The sequence below is a fragment of the Eschrichtius robustus genome, chromosome 12 (assembly GCF_028021215.1).
Source record: "Eschrichtius robustus isolate mEscRob2 chromosome 12, mEscRob2.pri, whole genome shotgun sequence".
NCBI classification, from domain to species: domain Eukaryota; kingdom Metazoa; phylum Chordata; class Mammalia; order Artiodactyla; family Eschrichtiidae; genus Eschrichtius; species Eschrichtius robustus.
The window spans coordinates 83,665,112-83,683,589 of NC_090835.1; the positions used below are offsets into that span (position 1 = coordinate 83,665,112).

At 43.6% G+C, this 18,478-nt stretch overlaps 1 protein-coding gene across 1 annotated transcript in view; it reads right to left on the bottom strand.

The window, feature by feature from the left end:
• The window catches only part of CILK1 (ciliogenesis associated kinase 1), a 33,971-nt gene that overhangs the window by 13,537 nt on the left and 1,956 nt on the right, over window positions 1–18,478 (bottom strand). Inside the window, exons 2-7 of the mRNA XM_068557846.1 lie at window positions 16,837–16,891; window positions 12,305–12,426; window positions 11,218–11,297; window positions 4,691–4,823; window positions 3,247–3,418; window positions 988–1,155 (exon numbers count right to left, since the gene is read on the bottom strand). Of these exons, the coding sequence (XP_068413947.1) occupies window positions 988–1,155; window positions 3,247–3,418; window positions 4,691–4,823; window positions 11,218–11,297; window positions 12,305–12,426; window positions 16,837–16,891 (730 nt within the window). The remainder of the gene's footprint in view (window positions 1–987; window positions 1,156–3,246; window positions 3,419–4,690; window positions 4,824–11,217; window positions 11,298–12,304; window positions 12,427–16,836; window positions 16,892–18,478) is intronic.

The window sequence follows — 18,478 nt, forward strand, 5'->3', positions numbered from 1 at the left end:
CCCTGTCTTCAAGTGCCTCTGTCACTTTCACTCAGCCAAATCACTGACTCTGATTAGAACTGGTCACCTTCTTGATTCTCTGAGCAGCGGGGTTATCAATGAGACAAGCTGAGAAGGGGCCAGGTACAACTACCACAAAGAGAGGCTGGCAGGAGGCCTGGCGGTGTTTGAAGCCCATGGTACTACATGTCTCTTTTGGGTGCACTTTATAATCTAAGTCAAAGTGGCCTTGGGGGAGGGCGGATTGGGAAAACAGGAGGTATGGAATCAGGTGTGTCATCCACGTGACAGAACTGCCATTGATAGTACACTATCTGTACTAGTTACTGGTGGAGTTATTAAGGCAAATCACTTAAGCTTTATTTTCTTTTTTTTTTTTTTGCAAATCACTTAAACTTTCTGAGATTCAGTTTTCTCATTTATAGAATGAAAACAGTAACACCTATCTCATGAAGCCTTCACGGCGTTAAAATCACATAAAAACATACTAAAGCATGTGCAAACTATAAAGTGCTATAAAATGCTAATTACGTTTATTATCCTAGCTCTCTCTCTCTCTGTCATCTATAAAATGAGTGATCTGGATCTTACAAGATATTTTCACTTTGAAACTGCCTTTCAACAACCAGTACTGCCTTATAAACAAACTGCTACATCATCTTAACTCATAGAGAATATATTGGAAAACATCTGCCAAAGACAGGTGGATATATGTTTATTTTCATTTCCACGTATACGGTGATCTATGACGTGAATTGTATAGCAATTTTCAAAACAACTAAATTGTTTAAACCGTAACTACTTTAGACACAGACAGTTTCCAACTATTTTAAGTTCTTCTACCTTATATAGTTCACCATTAGTGGTATTCAATACCAGTTTTCACACATAATACCTAATAAAATACTTCCCATGAGATTTATAGGAATTATTCACAGCTAGACATGAACTTCGAGAGAAATGCATCAGAAGAAAATGGAAGGAAACCTGACTAGCTGTTGGCCGTTTCTTGGGATCCCACTGCAGCATGTCTCTCAGGAGGTGAACTGCTTCACTGCTGGCATTTGGAATCAGGGTCTTCAAGTTATTGGGCACACAGTGGGGCCAGCGGAAGTTCATCGCACTTGACAGTTGGTAGCCTTCAGGCCAGTCAGTCTGAAAGAAGGAAAAGGTAGAAAATCTTGCTCAGCCAATCGCTGTGATCGGACTTTATATTCTGGCATGTATGACATGTCACTACCACATCCATACTAACTATGGTGGTGGTGGCACTGTGGGTACTGAAATGCACGAAGATGCTAACAGAGAGACACAAAGAAAAGGAAGGCTGGGGAACAGTGGGAAAGACACTGGATTTGCCACCAACTTTTTTTTTTTTTGGCTGAATTACGTGGCTTGCAGGATCTTAGTTCCCTGACCAGGGATTGAACTTGGGCCACGACAGTGAAAGGGCCAAGTCCTAACCACTGGACCGCCAGGGAACCCCCCACACCAACTTATTTTATAACTTTAACACAAGACAGTTCACCTCTTGACATTTGGGGGCTGAACCAAATTAGTATTTTCCCAATTGCGTTCCATGAGACACAGGTTTTAGAAACTGCTAATGAGATTTTTTTGGGGGGAAAAATAAAACAAAACACCTTGTTCTTGGTCAAATAAACTTGTGAAAGCCTACATATTACTATATCCCCATCTTGATGAGTCAAAGTACAAACGCTTAGAAACCCAGCAGTCAGGAGAGCTATTAGTCTCAAGTCCTCCACTTTTTCATGTGTCAGACCTACGGGGCACTCAGTGCTGGAGTGAATGACGGAAGATGCTGAGCAATCAGTCTTTAAGATCCCTGTTAGTTCCAACAAGCTCCTGTTTTATAAGACACATTCTGATGTAATTGCTTTTTATTTTTTTAAAGTGAAGTGGCAGAATATATAGCGTGTATCATTCGTTCACTTAGATAGTTACCGAGGGCCTCCTACGTACTTAATGTTGTTGGGTATCCAAAAAATAATCCAATAGAAATCCTGCCCTTAAAGATATTACGGTCCAAAAGAGAAAATAAGACATTTATTTTAAAAACACAGTAACACAAAATAAAAAGTAACAAAGGTCATAAGAGAGGTAGAGATACAGTCATCCAGAGGAGGGAGAGATTCCAGCAGGAGAGTCTGGAAATCTTGAAGAGGTGGCATTAATGATTCCCTCAGATAATTTAAAAAAAAATTGTGAGGGTCTGGTTTGTACCAGCAATGGTGCTAGGATGTGTAAAATAAATGCAAAGAAACACAAGACAAATCCGTTCCCTGAGTGAGCTTATGGTCCACGAAACAGATTATGTACACAGATGATATTAATAACACAGAAGACAGTTGAAGATGAAGAGATTAGAGGAATAGGGAGGAGAAAGATTACGAGGGTCTTGGAAGAAGAGTGGGATTGGGGCACATGAGACATGCACTTGGCAGAAGCGGGAGATTCTAGAGCACAGAGCCAGGAGGGGTGCAAGTGGCGGGTAAGGAATGAGAGTTAGGGGGCTGGGCAGTAGATATTTTTAGGAGGGGAGGACAGTACCAGAGCTGTTCTTTAGGGGGATAAATCTGTCCACAGACTGGAAGAAATGCTGGAGGGAAAAGACTTGAAGGCAGAAAGACTGGGGAGGTGCCCCCTCCCCAAACACAGGCAGGGCTTCAGTCTGAGATACTGGGTGGAGATAGCAGGATCTATGGGCCAACTGCTGGGATAAGGGGAAAGGGGAGCAAGGGAGAGAGGAAGAAGGTAAAATTGAAACTCAGCCTCAAGGCTGGGCTCTGGGATGTGATGGGACCACAGGCAGAAATGGGGAATGAGCGAAAGAGGCTGGTTGGGGGCAAAACAAAAAGCAGTCTGGGTCAGACGTGCTGAGTTGGAGGTGAGGGTGAGGGTGTCAGGGAAAAAATCCCAGAGAAAGATGTAAATTTGTGACCAGAGTTATAAAGGAAAGGGGGAGGGCTACAGATCACATTAGGAGACTTCTGCACGGATAAGAGTTGTAGCCACGAGAACGCAGAAGCTCTGCAAGGGAGAGGAGAGGACATGGGCAGAAAAGCAGAGGAAGCCAGGAAGTCTTCCACTGCAGGGTAGGAGGAAGGCGTGGAGGACTACCCAGGGCGAGGAAGATCCAGAACGAGCCGGTGCTGCCCAGGGTGGGGGGCAGGGAACACAGGAAGCTGCAGCTTTGTCCCACAGGCCTTTGTCCCACATCATTACCTTTTTGGGTGTCCCCAGCACTTGGCAGATTTTGAAGATTGTGTCGATCTCACTGGCCCCGGGGAAGAGTGGCCGGAGGGTGTACACCTCTGCCATGATGCAGCCCACGGCCCAGATGTCGATGGGGGAGCTGTAGTTTGTGGACCGCAGGAGCACCTCCGGGGCCCGGTACCTGCAAGACCAAGGAGAAGCTAGTTCCACACCCGCCGGTCGGAAGCAAACTAAATACACAATCAGCTCCGCAGAGCGTTTCTGCGTTTCTGTTTTCTGTCTAGTTCAGGGCGGTGCATGGACTCATCAGGCAACAGCTGTGGCTGCAGTGTAAAGCTGGGCTCCTCTGCTTCACAGGGTTTTCTGTGGAGCATTTCTTGACAGGCCTCTGCTCTATAGCATTTTCGAGGAATACAGACAGTGAGAGAGAACAGGAAAAGAGCGAGTGAGAGAGGAGGGAAAAGGAGCGAGAGAGAATATAGAACTAGTGGTCTGTAGGCTCTTCTTGGTCATGGCCAACTGTTTAAATCAAATTCTTAGGGCCTGAAAGTTTTAATAACACCAACTGGCTGATTTTCAGACAGGTCTTTGGAGAATCTTTTACACAACTCTTTTAGGAAAAGGTCTTCTGGAAGTTCTATATACAGAATATTATTTAGATTATGGAAAAGCACAAGGGACTTCCTTTTTAAAAAATTTTTTTATTGAAGTATAGTTGATTTACAGTGTTGTGTTAGTTTCTGTTGTACTGCAAAGTGATTCAGATACATATATCCTTTTTCAGATTCTTTTCCATTATAGTTTATTACAAGATATTGAATATAGTTCCCTGTTCCCTGTTGGAGTTCCTTCTAAAATTGTTTACAACACAAGCTTTTTTATTTTTTAAATAAATTTATTTATTTTTATTTTATTTATTTTTGGTTGCCTTGGGTCTTTGTTACCACGCACGGGTTTTGTCTAGTTGCAGTGAGCAGGGGTTACTCTTTGCTGTGGTGTGCGGGCTTCTCACTGCGGTGGCTTCTCTTGTTGTGGAGCATGGGCTCTAGGCGTGCGGGCTTCAGTAGTTGTGGCTCAGGGCTCTAGAGCACAGGCTCAGTAGTTGTGGCGCATGGGCTTAGCTGCTCCACAGCATGTGGGATCTTCCCGGATCAGGGCTCAAACCTGTGTCCCCTGCACTGGCAGGCAGATTCTTAACCACTGTGCCACCAGGGAAGCCCCTATAATACAAGCTTTTAAGCTTGTACAATGCCAACATTCCTACACATATGTGTTTCAAATGGTGCTCTTAGTGGAAAATTAGTATTTGTGACAATAATATTATCCTCAGTATAATCACATGGTCTTTAAATGGTCTTTAAAAATAAGAAATGCAAACATTAATATTATCCTCAGTATAATGGTATATTTTTAAAGAAGTGCAATTAAATCCTTTGAGGAAGATGGTACTCACCATCTGGTAGATACATAGTCTGTGTATGGAGGTCTTGATCGGATTTCTCGGGCCAATCCAAAGTCTGCAATTTTCACGAGTTCGGGTCCCATACAGAGGAGGTTCTCCGGCTTTAAGTCCCGATGGAAGAAGCCTGCAGTGGTGGCGGAGAAGGAATTCAGAGGCAAGATCGTGTCTGCGTTTCTCTTTGCAGCTGTACTGCTCTTTTCATGACAGTGATAGTCTGGTATGACACTGAAGGCTCTACATTCATCCCAATGATAATGCAGACCCCTTTGGACCATTCATTTCCCTTTGACAAATTCAAAAATGTCAAATCATTCAAAAGTTGATCTTCATAATTTTTTTTCCAAGAGAGCAAACTTCTTTTAAAATATCAAAACTCCATTATGGGCTGAGATAACTTGGCAAACTGAAATTGTCACTCCAAGAAAAAAATATCATGCCTACCCTGCCCCAGTCAGCCAGAAAGAATTTGAGATTAAAACCATTTCAAAAGACAAGTCTTATGGCTACTGAGAGTTTACATCACATCAAAAACACAATCACATTTTTTGTTTAAGAAACAAGGGATTTATGAATACGACCTACTCGTATCTGAGATTCTGGTGTGTGTTGCAACAAATGTTTAAATGTCAAATACTGATTACTTTGCCCGGTAAAGAAGCACAGGCGTACATCTGTAATTCACACCGTGAAAGGCAGAGATAACTCATTGAATGGGAAGCCTGTCTCAGCTACCGCAGGGCTTTGCGGGTACATGTAGGAGAGACTCAAACACCCACTGATCAGCATCACATGCCTCTGAAGACCCCAAACCTTCCTCTTGCAGAGAGTATCACTGACAGACATCATTCTACCTGAGTCTAAATCTCAGTGGGTCATCAAAACCGGAAATACAACTGTGTCAATGCTGCTGATGGGGTTACTGGTTACCTGCTACCATTACCAGTGTTGTGAGGTTGGATTCTAAGTAGCACATTTACGGGAGGAAGTAAGAGCTATCACTGAAGATGTCAACTATTCCTCAACCACCTCTGTGCCGATGTGCTCAAGTCTGCATCTCTAACATGCCTGCTACATCCTCTCCAGACCTGTGTCTCTGATGGGACAGCAGCTGATGTCACTGTCACCCTTGCATTGACCTGTCCCAAACCACTCTTCTCCTCTCCCAAATTCTCTCTCCTTCTTGAACGTTTGATAAGATATCCAGGTAGCTTATAGTTATGCTGGATCCATCTGTCCCCAGACAGGAATGGAGCTGTGCCACATTTTCCATCAAAATACCTCCTATCTGTCCTTTCTGCCCTTTCTCTGACTTAAAATTGCGTAAATACGCAAGCAGTTATGAGAATGGGATCTTTTGCCAGTGCATCCAGCAAGGCTCCTGTGGCCCCTAAAACATATGACCTGTGAGACCGATGGTCTCTCTTCTTAAACACTCAGAGCATCAAAAGCATGAAAAAAAGAGATGGCAGACATCATTTTCTTACCGAACAGATGGGAAAAGTGAGTCATGGGGGTGGCGGGGGATGAATTAGTCACAATCCTACCAAGAAATGTGTCAGAGCTCTTGTATTATCCGGCTCTGTTCTGTCCCTGTCGATCCAGACAGCAAAATCTTGATTTGCGGTGCTGGTCCTCTCAAGTCCAGATTCACCCTGTTTCTCCTCTTAGACTCCCTTTTTCTCCTCTAGTTGGGCTAAACTGTTGTTTCCAAACTTAAGTGGCATTTCTCCGATAATGAAATGTCCTCCACCCCCAGGCCCCACTGCAACTCCCCCGCCACCACCTATAACACCCACTCAACAAACCTGCATCTTCTCCCTGTTCAGTTCATCCTCTCACATCAACTATATTCAGATACAAGCATCATTCTTGGACTCCAGACCTGGTACCTTGCTTCCACCCGGGTCACGCTCCAGTACACACTGACCACCTCCTCCCATCGGTCAAGCTTTATCCTTTCCCTGCTAACTCATCTTTAATCCTACTTCCACAGAGAACATGGGCACTAATGAAATGAGGAGAGAGAAGATTCTGGTTCCCCATTTATTCCTCTAAGCAGCTTTCCTTTCTATGGATCATACTTCAGGCCCAAAATAAACTTTCAGAGGGAAAATGGCTAGGAAGAAAGTTTAACTGCAAACAGACTCTTTAAAAATGACTGATGAAAACTGTATCTGTCAGTTGACATATGTTATCTGTTATACTGTATTCGAGGATAAGCCTTTATAACTAGGAAGCATTTGTGAATACGTCTGTAGAATATCTGGCCCTCTGTTCTTTTCATTACTGAATAATAGCAATAACTATTATCAGCCTTATACCCATGAGTTCTATTCCTTGGTAATTAAAGGTATAAGACCCTCTTGTCATGTACCTTTACTTTTCATCTCTATTTTAACAAAGCATCACGATTTTATCACTATGAGAGGCAACGCTGCATAGTGGTTAAGTGTGTAGACCGATCAGGTTGCCTGATTTCAAATCTGGCTGGAAAATCACTTAACCTCTCTGTGCTTCACGTTCCTCCTCTGTAAAATGGGGGAATAACAGCATCTACCTCATGGGGTTGTTTTGCAGGATTCAACGTGTTAACATATGTAGAGCTTTTAGTGCAGTGCTTGGCATATCTGCACCTTGCAAGAGCTTGTCACTGTTAGTAGTACGAATCCTCTCATTTTATCTTCCCCACAACCTGGCAAGGGGGACAGGCAGACACGGCTCCATTTGCTGCAGATAAGAATTAAGGCTCGCAAGGCCAGTGATGTGCCACGCCCCCCGCCCCGCCCGTGAGGAGGTGGCACTAAGTTCTGATCTGACTCCTGGCTGCGTATGTGTTCTGCTGATGTGTGCGCTCGGGCTTGTAACAATGAGCCCACGTCTCCCTCTGAGCTTCTGATTCACAGTGGAAACGCTTATTGCTGGGTTATTCAGAGATCATACAACAGCAAAGTGCTGTTAACACAGAATCTTCCTGTTCGAAACTGTTTGGCTTTCAGAACACAGGAACAGACCTTCAATTTAATTTCAGGGTGCCCCATGCCAGTCGAATAACAGAGGGATTTTCTCTTTCATCCTGGCAGAAAATGCGCTGTGCTTCCTTTTTTTATTAACAACCCTTGGGCAAGAAAAACATCAAGCCACAAAGAAGGCTTTCTCCCCTTCACATTCTGTTCATGAGGAACCTGATAGGAATATATGGAAATAACCAGAGAATACTTAAACGTTATGAATTTCTGTAGCACACCTTCCTGCTAGGGAAGTTGTAATTTCACAGATATTACTGAATTTAAACCCACAGTGCTTTTATCAAGAAGGCCAGGAGGACAGCAACACACAGAAAGGCCAAGGGCTGACTCAAGGTCACGCACAGCAAGACAGTGGTGAAACAGGGTAGCAGAGAACCACCTCTTGGGGCCAAACATTGTCCTGTAAGCCACCTAAGGCATTCTGGATTTCCTGCATGGATATTTGTAAGGGCAGGGCAAGGATGAAACACAGTTTGCATTAATTATTTAATTCCTACAAAGTATATATGCTTTGGCATTGCTCAATCAGCACCAAGTGGAGCTGAGTTTTCATTCCCTGTGGGGGGAAGTGGTCACTGACATGAACCATGGCCATGGCAACCACCTGCAGCTCTCTTCTCTGCTCCCAAAGGAGTCCACTCCCAGGGACAGAACGCACCTTCTCACAGTGAGAACCAGACAACAGGGAAGAGCCTGAAACTTACAAGACAAATCTGCAAAGTGCTTTTGATTATTTTTTTTTTTCCGTGACTGGAGGAAAAGAACAACATAAAGCTCCAAAGTTAAGTCAACACCGTATGAAAACCATTCAAAAGTTTTCAAAACTCATTTATCAATGAAAATGAGATGGAACCTGCAAAATGAATATCCATCCCGCCTCCAATTACTATCACCATTTTCTTCACCTTTTGTTCTCTGTTCTCTGTGAGAAGAGACAGGTTTTTCTAGAGAAGTGTAGCAAATGGGCACAGATATCGGAGCTAATCTCCACTCTATTGCTTTAATGCAGTGGGGCCTTTGGCAGGTCTTTAAACCTCTCTGAAGCTCAGTTTCCTCTTCTTTGAAAGGAATAGATACCATCTGTCCTCTCTACCTGAGAAACTGGCAAGGAAACAAATAAGGTAACGGATGAAATGATATTAAGCTCAAACTAGAACTGGCACTTAGCTGGGGGAGAGTGTCCACAAGAATCTTGGGGAGAAGCATGGTGCTGGGGTTAGAAAAGCAAAGGAGGTCTGACCGTCCTAAACTGAGCTTTCCCTTCCACCATTTCTGAACACGATTGGAGTATGTAAGGTGTGCAAGGAAGACTGACAGTGCAGAGTTTCAAAGAGGTGTTTTGACACAATAATTTAGGGATGCTAAATTACTGGATACGAACATGTACTATGTGTGTGTGCATACATGTGCATTTGTGGGTATTTGGGGGAGAGTGTATGTGTAGGCGCACACGTGCATGTGTACACGCAGATGTGTACGTGTGTATGCACAAGTATGGGTGCGTGTGTGTGCGTGCGCATCTGCGTTGATTTGATGGGATTTGGTAGAGACCTGGATAAAAGGATACAAGTTCTTTCTGGCAACAACTATCTGAGTCTCACAAAAAGCAACAAAAAGGAAAGGAAGATAAAGCCAACACATATCAACTTTCTTATAGATCCACCATGCAGTTCCCAGTACTGAGCAAAGAGCCCCAGTAACTGAGACGCTATGACGGGTCCCTATGTGAAAACTTCTGGTTGACCTTTCTCTTTGGAGAATCCCTTTGATTTCTCACCAATTCTTTTTCCTGGGCTCTCAAATCTAGTACGTGCCCCTTCTCCTCCTATTTGTCCCTAAAGACACCATACCAGAAGTTTTCAGCGTTTTGCAAACTCATACTATCCCTTGGGAAATTCTTGTGGCAAAACTGCTCCTTCTACCCATGTCAGTGGAATCAGAGATAGCTTTTACTGAAAACTTTTTACTAGAATTGGTTCACGGGCTTGCATATCACTCTCGAATTATTCAGCACATGCCCGCGGCTTCCAAGAACTTGTACAGACAGCCTCTGTTTGTCTGTTTGTGTTTCGTTTGGCCTCTAAATGTGATGGCTGCTTAGGGGTCACAGAGCAGGCTGGGAAGGGTCCCAGACGTACCATGCAGCACAATGTCTTTTCCCCTCACTGCCAATTTGCGTCAAATCTGAACTGACTGTGTCATCAAAGGGCTTCCGCCCAGTTTCCTTATTGGGTAATGAAACTCATTTGTTGGTGCAGTATTTGCAATGGCAATGATACCCTTAGACTGGGAGGGAACAGATTTCTGCCTGTGCAAGATCAGCTTGCCATCTGTCTGTATGTCAAAGCAACCTCAAATGGCCTTCTGAGGGACTCCTGGCTCCCCTGGGGGACACGTCCATCCCGAGGCTCTGCGTTCATGAGAACTTATCAACCCAACCCAAGTTGGGTCTGTGGCCAGTTAGTAACCCAGACTAGTAATACCTCAGGACTGGCTGGAAATATAACCTCAAATGCACTGCTACTCAATACTGTTCAGAAGCTCAGCGAAGAACAATAGTGATGGAGGACTTCCTGAAGGGTATATGACCATCCATTCCTCTGGATGCCTTAAATCTCTCCCTGGACTCACCAGACCATCCCCAGAGTGAATCATACTGGGCCCCAGTAGGACCATTTTCTCTGATCAGGTGATGTAATTGGCCTATATTGAGGAAGATGACCTGAAACTGTCCCATGTAACTTGTCACTGTGTTTACCATAAAGTCATGTTACATAAGGATCCATGAGAGAAACCTCTCTGGTATCAGTACCAAGAATAGTTCTGCTTCTCTTGGGCAACTGAACTGTTTTACCTTGGAGGAACCATATAGGTTGTAGTTGGTCATGTTTCACATTCTGCATTGTCTGACAGCAAACTCAGGCTCACATCTGTAGCCTGCTTCTTCTACTTAAGTAAAACTTGCTGACATGTATATTGTCGATTAACCTCACCCCGGCTATGTCCTTGCCTTGTTTTGCCTTTTTCTTTGCTTATTTTAAGTGTATTTTATTTTCCTGGGTTGCATAGATCTTGTTAGACCACTTTGCACCCTTTTGAACAAGCTGAAATTGAAATACATTAAAAAAATGAAAAGCCACAGCAAAGCAGTGTTAGTTAGTAGGTTAAACATCATATGTGAAGCTTCTATGAATTCTAATCGTAGGTTCCTGATTAATACACCAGTTAATGGTCAGGAATAACTCTTAGATCTGTAACTAACAAGCTTAGTGTTAAAGCCTAAAGAATAAGAACATACAGACATGATAAATAATGAGGGAAATTCAGAAATCAAGCTACAAAAGATAATATATTCCAAAATCCATTGTCAGCCTCTCAACTCTTCAATTTTTTCTGGGAGTCAATTACAAAAGACACTGATGCTTCCTACATCTTCTACCTGATGACAGCCTTTCACTGCTATTCCAAAGCACAATACCCCAAATCACCTACCGTGTTTGTGAATAAATGCAAGTCCTTGCAATATCTGATACATGATATTTCTTATAGCAGATTCAGGAAACAACTTATTTCTGTATAGGGCAGAGGAAAAAAAGTTATAAATCTAGATTTATGAAATTTGTTAATGAAAACAAAGCCCCTGCTTTCATGTTCTTTTGGTTATACAGTAAGAATTTAAGAAAACACTTGCCGACATGCTAATTTGACTAGATCCTCTGATAATAAAGATCAAAGAAAAACAACTACTTATCCATGTAAGACAGCATACCTTATAAGCACCAAATATATTCAGTTATGTTACAAAACAGAAATGATCAAACATTTAATAACAAACCAAAAAAAAAAAAATTCCCTCCAATGTATCATATAAAACTCTCCGCTCTCCATAATATAATTAAAGCTTAAAATTTTTTGATGGGGAAAATCTGAGGTCTTTCAGATGAAGAGCTTATGAGATGCAGTGGATAGTGACATTTTCCCCTGGCTGGGCAAACCACACAGCTTCTCTGCTGTTATTGACAATGGAAACGATATTTGTTCACTGAAATCACTCAGAAGGATGCTCTGAATGGCATTCACCTGCCACCAGGAAAATGTGCCCAGGAGGTTCTACATAGTTCACTTTTCAAGTCCAAAATGACCATCACACGTTAAGTTTTTTTATTAGTTTCTTTGTCTTCCCAGCACGCGAGCCCTGTGCACTATAGTAAGAAAGGCACTGAAAGGAACCCGGAAGTTCCGATGGATGGCTCAGAATGAATGAAGCTGCTACACCCCTCACTTGTGGTCACTCTGCCCATACAGTCCTGGGGGGAGGAGAGCTGCAGAGTATCTGTTAAATCTCTGAGCCTGTTATAGGGTGAATAACCCATTAAGACATTCAAGACGGCTGCACTGAAAGCAGCTTCTCTGCCGTTATCACAGGGCCTCCAAAGCAGGAGTGCAGGTGGGGCCCCACATCTCATGGGCAGCTTTAAACAGCCAAGGCCAAGCAGCATGACCACAATAAACAAAAGCAGAAAGAAAACACATCCACTGTGCAACATTTATTTCTAAGATCATGATGACCACGCTGTACCTTTCTTTAATGAGTTGGTAAAGATTTTCCTTCATGTACTCAAAGATAAAATAAAGATGATCATTTTCCCTGATAACTTCTTTTAATTTTACTACGTTGGCATGGTTGAGCTTCTTTAAAGACTGAAAGGTGAAGAAGAAAAACAAAAAATTAGAGCAAGTCTGTTGTTGAAAAAAGTAATTCCACATATACTTAGGGAGAAACACCTAATTCTAGAATCACGGAGTGCCACAATTCATTTTTTACTGACGATATGTTAATAAATGGTATTTCTCTGAAGTTGGTATTAACTTTATGTAGAAAAACTATTACAATTAACTGACTAGGAGGTAAGAACTTGACCATAACTGGAACTTCTGGCTGCCCCCAGGACCAGGCAGTGGGCCAGGGCTATTTTAGGTGCACTCCCCTCCAGGTGATGGAATTCACGCCATGAAAGTGGCCAGAGGGGAATCCATTGAGGCTTTGATTGATCTGATACTGGAGAGGCAGCTGCTGGGAGCTGAGATCACCAGCCAGTAGTCTGAAGACACTCTGAACAGGAAATTGCTCAGATAGACAGAGGCTGGCAGCCTGATTCTCCCAACTTTCTTCTGACACATGTGTGCCCATGGGACGTATAGTGCTCCTTACAAGGTGAGTGTTAAAGGAGGAGAAGAAGGAGGGGAGAAGGAGGAGAAATCTCATTGGAAAGACCCTGAGGTGAGATGGGAGAGACACCTCTGCTTCCAAGAACAGCAAAGGCAAAAAAATCAAGCAGGGCATGAGGAACAGAGGGTGGCTCAGAAAACGGTAAGTGACCTGATTATTCCCCATGCGCATGTGTTTTCCTCTTCCTGGAACACACATGTGAGTGCAGCCATGCGCAAGCTATTTTCTGTTTGCATCACTAGCTCTGTCCACAGTGAACAAATACACTTTCATATTGGTGAGCAGTAATCCAGTACATGTGTGACAGCCGCACACCCAACTGTGGGTTTGCTCACCAGGTGATCAGAATTTGATAGACCGTCTCCTTCAAGAATGCCTCAAGGGGTCACTGTGGCAGGGGGTTGAGCCCTTGAATTCAAAAAGCCTCTTCCTCATAGAGACGTGAGTCCGATTAATAAATTGTAAAGCCCTCTTTATCTTTTAATTTCCTTCAAAGGAACATTCCTTCTATAAAACAAACAGAATGGCTGAAGATGAAAGTGTTAACGTGAGTGTCCAAATCTGGAAGGACACTCAGTAACAACGCACCCAAGGGATCAGAGCTGGGGAATGTGCAATATGACCGAGTTACTTCAAGCAGCTGGGAAGAGGGAGGAAATATGGCCAGTGAATGAGAACAAAATAAGACTCTTCTGGAACCTCTTCCCTGAAAGACGAGCTTTTGCCAAGTGCCTCTCTGGCAGGAAATACTCAGCTGTTTTGGCCAAATGGCCAGATCCTTCCAGAATGACCCAACAGGCTGATTACTTTTTCTAGTTGGGTTGGATTTCTGGTTCTCCATGAGTAGCAAGCATTGCCTAACTTGTAAGCATTCACCAGACTCTCATGGACTGCAGGCGTCTTTCCTGCTTGTTTGCTGAAAATGCACCACCAGCAATGGCTGAGGTGTCCAGTGGATGAGCAGCAGAATGAACAGGGCAGATTCATTCAGAGGAAAATGAAGTCGGTTTCAAAGTTTTGCAAGAAGAGAATTCTAGGCAAGGAGTAGGATACCGTGTGCCGCAAGTGTGTTTTGAGCGTGAATTACTGGCCCAAGTCTAAGAGTGGCTCCAGCTCTTGTTTCTCACTGAGGCTCAGGGGCAAGTTAAAGTCTATATCAGTTTAATAGAAAAAGAATTAATTTAAAACATGAATTAATTTTGTGGAGGACTTCATGTGATTCATTTTCAAGAGGTATATTTCCAGAAAGAAGGCATCTTGTTTTGGCTTGGGAAAGGCTTCCAAAAAGATGTAGAGGCAGGACAGTCATATCAGGCAGAGAAGAAGGAGCACATCAGGGATGCTTCAAGGAGGAGTAATCTGCAAACTCTGAGTGGTCGGTGAGAGTCTCATACACGAGACTTGAAGGAAGAATCAGCCTTGGACAAACTCGGTGGGAGGGCAAGGGCACGTCAGGAGGGAGCCCCTCAGAGATTGGGCGTGGGAGCGAGTGGCCACCCAGTGTCGGCGGGATGAGAACTGCCCGGATGCCAGGAGGATGCCCGCTGAAGTCTTCTGACAGACCCTGGGCTTGAGACCAAGCTTCGCTGCCTAGAGCTGTGATTCCCTCCAGCAAATTACGGAATCTCTGGGCCTCAGCCGTGCTCATCGGGAAATTCAAGATACTAAGACTTTCCTCATCAGGTGGTTGTGGGGATGAAATAAGACAGAGCACGTAAGGTGCTGCCTGGCCCATAACAGCTGCTCAATAAATGGTAGATGGTGTGTGAACAGCTGAGTGCTGGGGAGATGAGAGGTGTGGAGAGCGGGGAGCACAGGCCACTGCAATGAGCTATGGTTTCTGAGTGCAGGGGTAAATGATAATTAACACAAGAGGGAGAAAATATGAGCACTGGGGGAGGCAGACGTTCTAGAAAATTCAGACGCTGATGTCCACTAAGCAGTTGGATATATGGGACTGAAGCAGGGGTCGGCAAACTTTTCTGTCACGGGACAGAGAGTAAATATTTTGGGCTTTCTAGGTCATATGGTCCCTGCTGCAACTACTTAGCTTTGCCAGTGTAGTGTGAAATCAGCCACAGATAATATATAAACAAATGGACATGGCTGCGTTCCAACATTTTTGTTTTGTTTTGTTTTGTTTTACAAAAACAGGCAGTGGGCTATTTACCGACCCCTGGTCTAAATGCATAAGAAAGATAAAAGATGTGATAGGGCTGCTGAAGCGAGGGGAAATGAATAAAATCACCCAGGAGGAGAAGCCAGAGCAAAGGACAAAATTGCTGAGACGAGAATGTGAGGAATTATCCATATTTAAAGGGTGAAATCATAGAACCACTGTTGAAAGGCAAGAAGAGGTAGAAGAGGTGGGTCAAAGCAGAGTCACAGAGACCTGGGAGAGGAGAGGAGGAAGTGGTCCACAGACAAGAAAATGTCTGAGAAAATGATCCTGGACTTTTAAAAAAAATCTTTTGGCCACGCCGCGCAGCATGTGGGATCTTATTTCTCCGACTAGGGATCGAACCCACGCCCCCCGTGTTGGCAGCGCAGAGTCTTAACCACTGGACCGCCAAGGAAGTCCCAATGATCCTGGACTTGACAGCTGGTGGCTTTTAGGAGAGCAACTTCCGTAGAGTTGCAGAGGTGAATGCCTGATTCAGTTAAGTGGAAAGTCAGTGGTGGGGGGAAGTGACAGCGGAGGGGGTGCTCTGGAAGGTAAGGTCAGGAAGGGGAAGGGGTGGGAGCTCCAGGGGAGGGAGGGCTGAGCCTGGTTAGACAGAACGGTGGGCACATTGATAGACTGAAGACAAGGAGCCAGTGGAAAGGAGTTTAAAGATATGGGAAGGTTTATAATAGCCAAAGGTGTCCCAGTGTCCATCGATGGATGAATGGATAAACAATATATAGTAGATCCATACAATGGAATGTTAATCAGCCTTAAAAAGGAGGGAAATCCTGACACATGGATGAATTTAGAAGACATTCTGCTAAGTGAAATAAGCCAGTCACAAAAAAGACAAATACTGTATGATTGCACTTATATGAGGTACCTAGTGTAGTCGACAGATGGAATGTAGAATGGTGCTGGCCAGGGGCTGGGAGGAGGGATTCATGGGGAATTATTGTTTAATGGACATAGAGTTTCAGTTTTGCAAGATGAAGAGAGTCCTGGAGATGTGCCATTCTGATGGGTGTACAACATTATGTATGTACTTAATACCACTGAACTGTACCATTTTTAGGTCAAATACGCAATTCTATATCTATTTTGAGTCCTTTGGGTTCTAGCACGGGACACCTTTATCGCTGTTCTAACAATCTGGACTATCTACCTGGCAACCTGCCACTTTCCTTTGAGTTGTTTTTAACCTTAATGCATAGGCATTGTTTGCAGAAAATGTGCAAAGGAGCCTTCCCCAGAGATGGCTACAAAATGTGATTATTACATATGTTCAACTTCTGGATGGTATGACAGATTTTCTAATGTTGTCCAGTTTGCTATGTAAACAAAATTGTGCAAAGCTTTAAAAAAATGGTCAAAAGGTAAATACTATGTATATTTCATCACCATCTGAAAGAAAAGAGACACTAGTGAGAAACTAGTGAAAGTTGAATAAATCTGTGGTTTAGTTAACAGCACTATTACCAAGGTTTAAAAAGAAGTACATGCACACACACCAAAAAACTAAAAAAAAAAGTACACACACATAAATAGCACAGCAATCTTCTCCTCTCAGCTGTCAGCTGCATTATGTTATCATCTGCCTCCTTTTTCAACATCAGTGAAACAATTCAAACTGTATCAACTATAAATCTATGCGTGTATAAAGCTATTTTAATCAACCATACCATAAATTATCCCTTTGTGTATTAATAAATACCTTGACCTCCCGAAGGTTCATGCATTCCTCCCAGGAATAAAACTTTCTTTTCATTCTAAAAGAGAAGAAAGAAACAAATAGCACATTTATTCCCAGTAACTGGCTATGCTTTATCTTAAAAAAAAAAGTTTTCGTTCTGAACCTAATGAACAGTGCTTAAAGTGGGTTCCAATTTCTACCAGATACTATACTATCCAAAACAGCATTTTATTTAAAAACCTGGCAGTGCAATCAATCCTCCAGCACAAAATTTCCCAGCAGAGTTAGCATGAGGGCATTGCAAAGAGGCCTGGACTGCTGTTTTGCTCTGTCACTAATTAGCTAACCCTGCCCTGGAGCAAAAACCCCCAGGCTTATTTATCTGGACCAGAGCTGTCCAATCGAACTTTCTGTATTGGTGGAAATGTTCTGTACTGTCCAGTATGGTAGCCACTAGACACAGGCGACTACTGAGCACCTGGCGTGAGGGCAACACAGAAACTGAATTGTTAATTTAAATTTTAAATTTAAATTTACATGATATATGATTACTTGCCACCATGTTGGACGGCACAGGGATGGACACTCCGGTACAGGGGTTGGCAAACTATGGCCCATGGGCCAATTCCACCCAACCATCTGATTTTATACAGCCCATGAGACAAGAATGGCATTTATACTTTTAAACGGTTGGGAAAAACAAAGCAAAAGAAAAATAATAATTTGTGACATGTGAAAATGATCTGAAATTCCAGTTTCAGTTACCATAAATGAAGTTTTGTTGGAACACAATCACACTCATTTGCTTCCATATGATATATGGCTGCCTTCCCACTACAACAGCAGAGCTGGGTTATGACAGAGACCACATGGCCTGCAAAGCCTAAAACATTTACTGGCTGGCCCTCTGCAGGAAAAGTGTGCCAACCCCTGGTCCAGAGCCTGAGGGGAGAGACAGACAGCCTGGTGAGCTGGCCAGAAATCTAAGGGTTCTCTCTTTCATGGCCCTTTAATCACATCGTCTCATTTGAATCTTACAGCAGCCCCATGAGACAGATGGGATGGGCGGAAACTAAGAAACAGAGAAGTTATGTCATTTCACCAGGGTCTCATTGCTGGCTAATAACAGATCAACTCTCATCTCTCCCCCTCACTCTGAGAGTCTGTCCCCAATGTCACACTGTCTCCCAGCTGAGTGACCATTTCCTTTATTCATGCCCCAGATATATTTTAGCCCCTGCTACACATGGCAGAGGCCCAGGCACTGGAGATACAATGATGGGCAAGATGTTGCTCATGGAACCGACCTCGGAGCAGGAAGGCAGGTCATCAATCGCCTTCTGTGCTGAGTGCCATGAAGGGAAGGGACAGGGCACCAAGAAAGTGGACCCCAACGTGACCTAATCTTGTCTAGGGTATCAGGAAACAGCCTTCCAGTGAAGTGGTATTTCAACCAAGACCCGAAGGACCAGGAGAATTTGGCCTGGTCGGAGGCGTGGGGTAGTGAGTAGCATGGGAAGACAGAGGGCAGAAAGGTATCTGGTGAGTTCAAGAAGCCGAAAGGCCAGTGTGGCCAGGACAAAGCAGGCAAGGGAGTAGTGGGAGGAAATGCAGCCAAAGAAAACAGGCAGGGGCCAAGTGAAGCAGCAAGTTGTAAAATTGG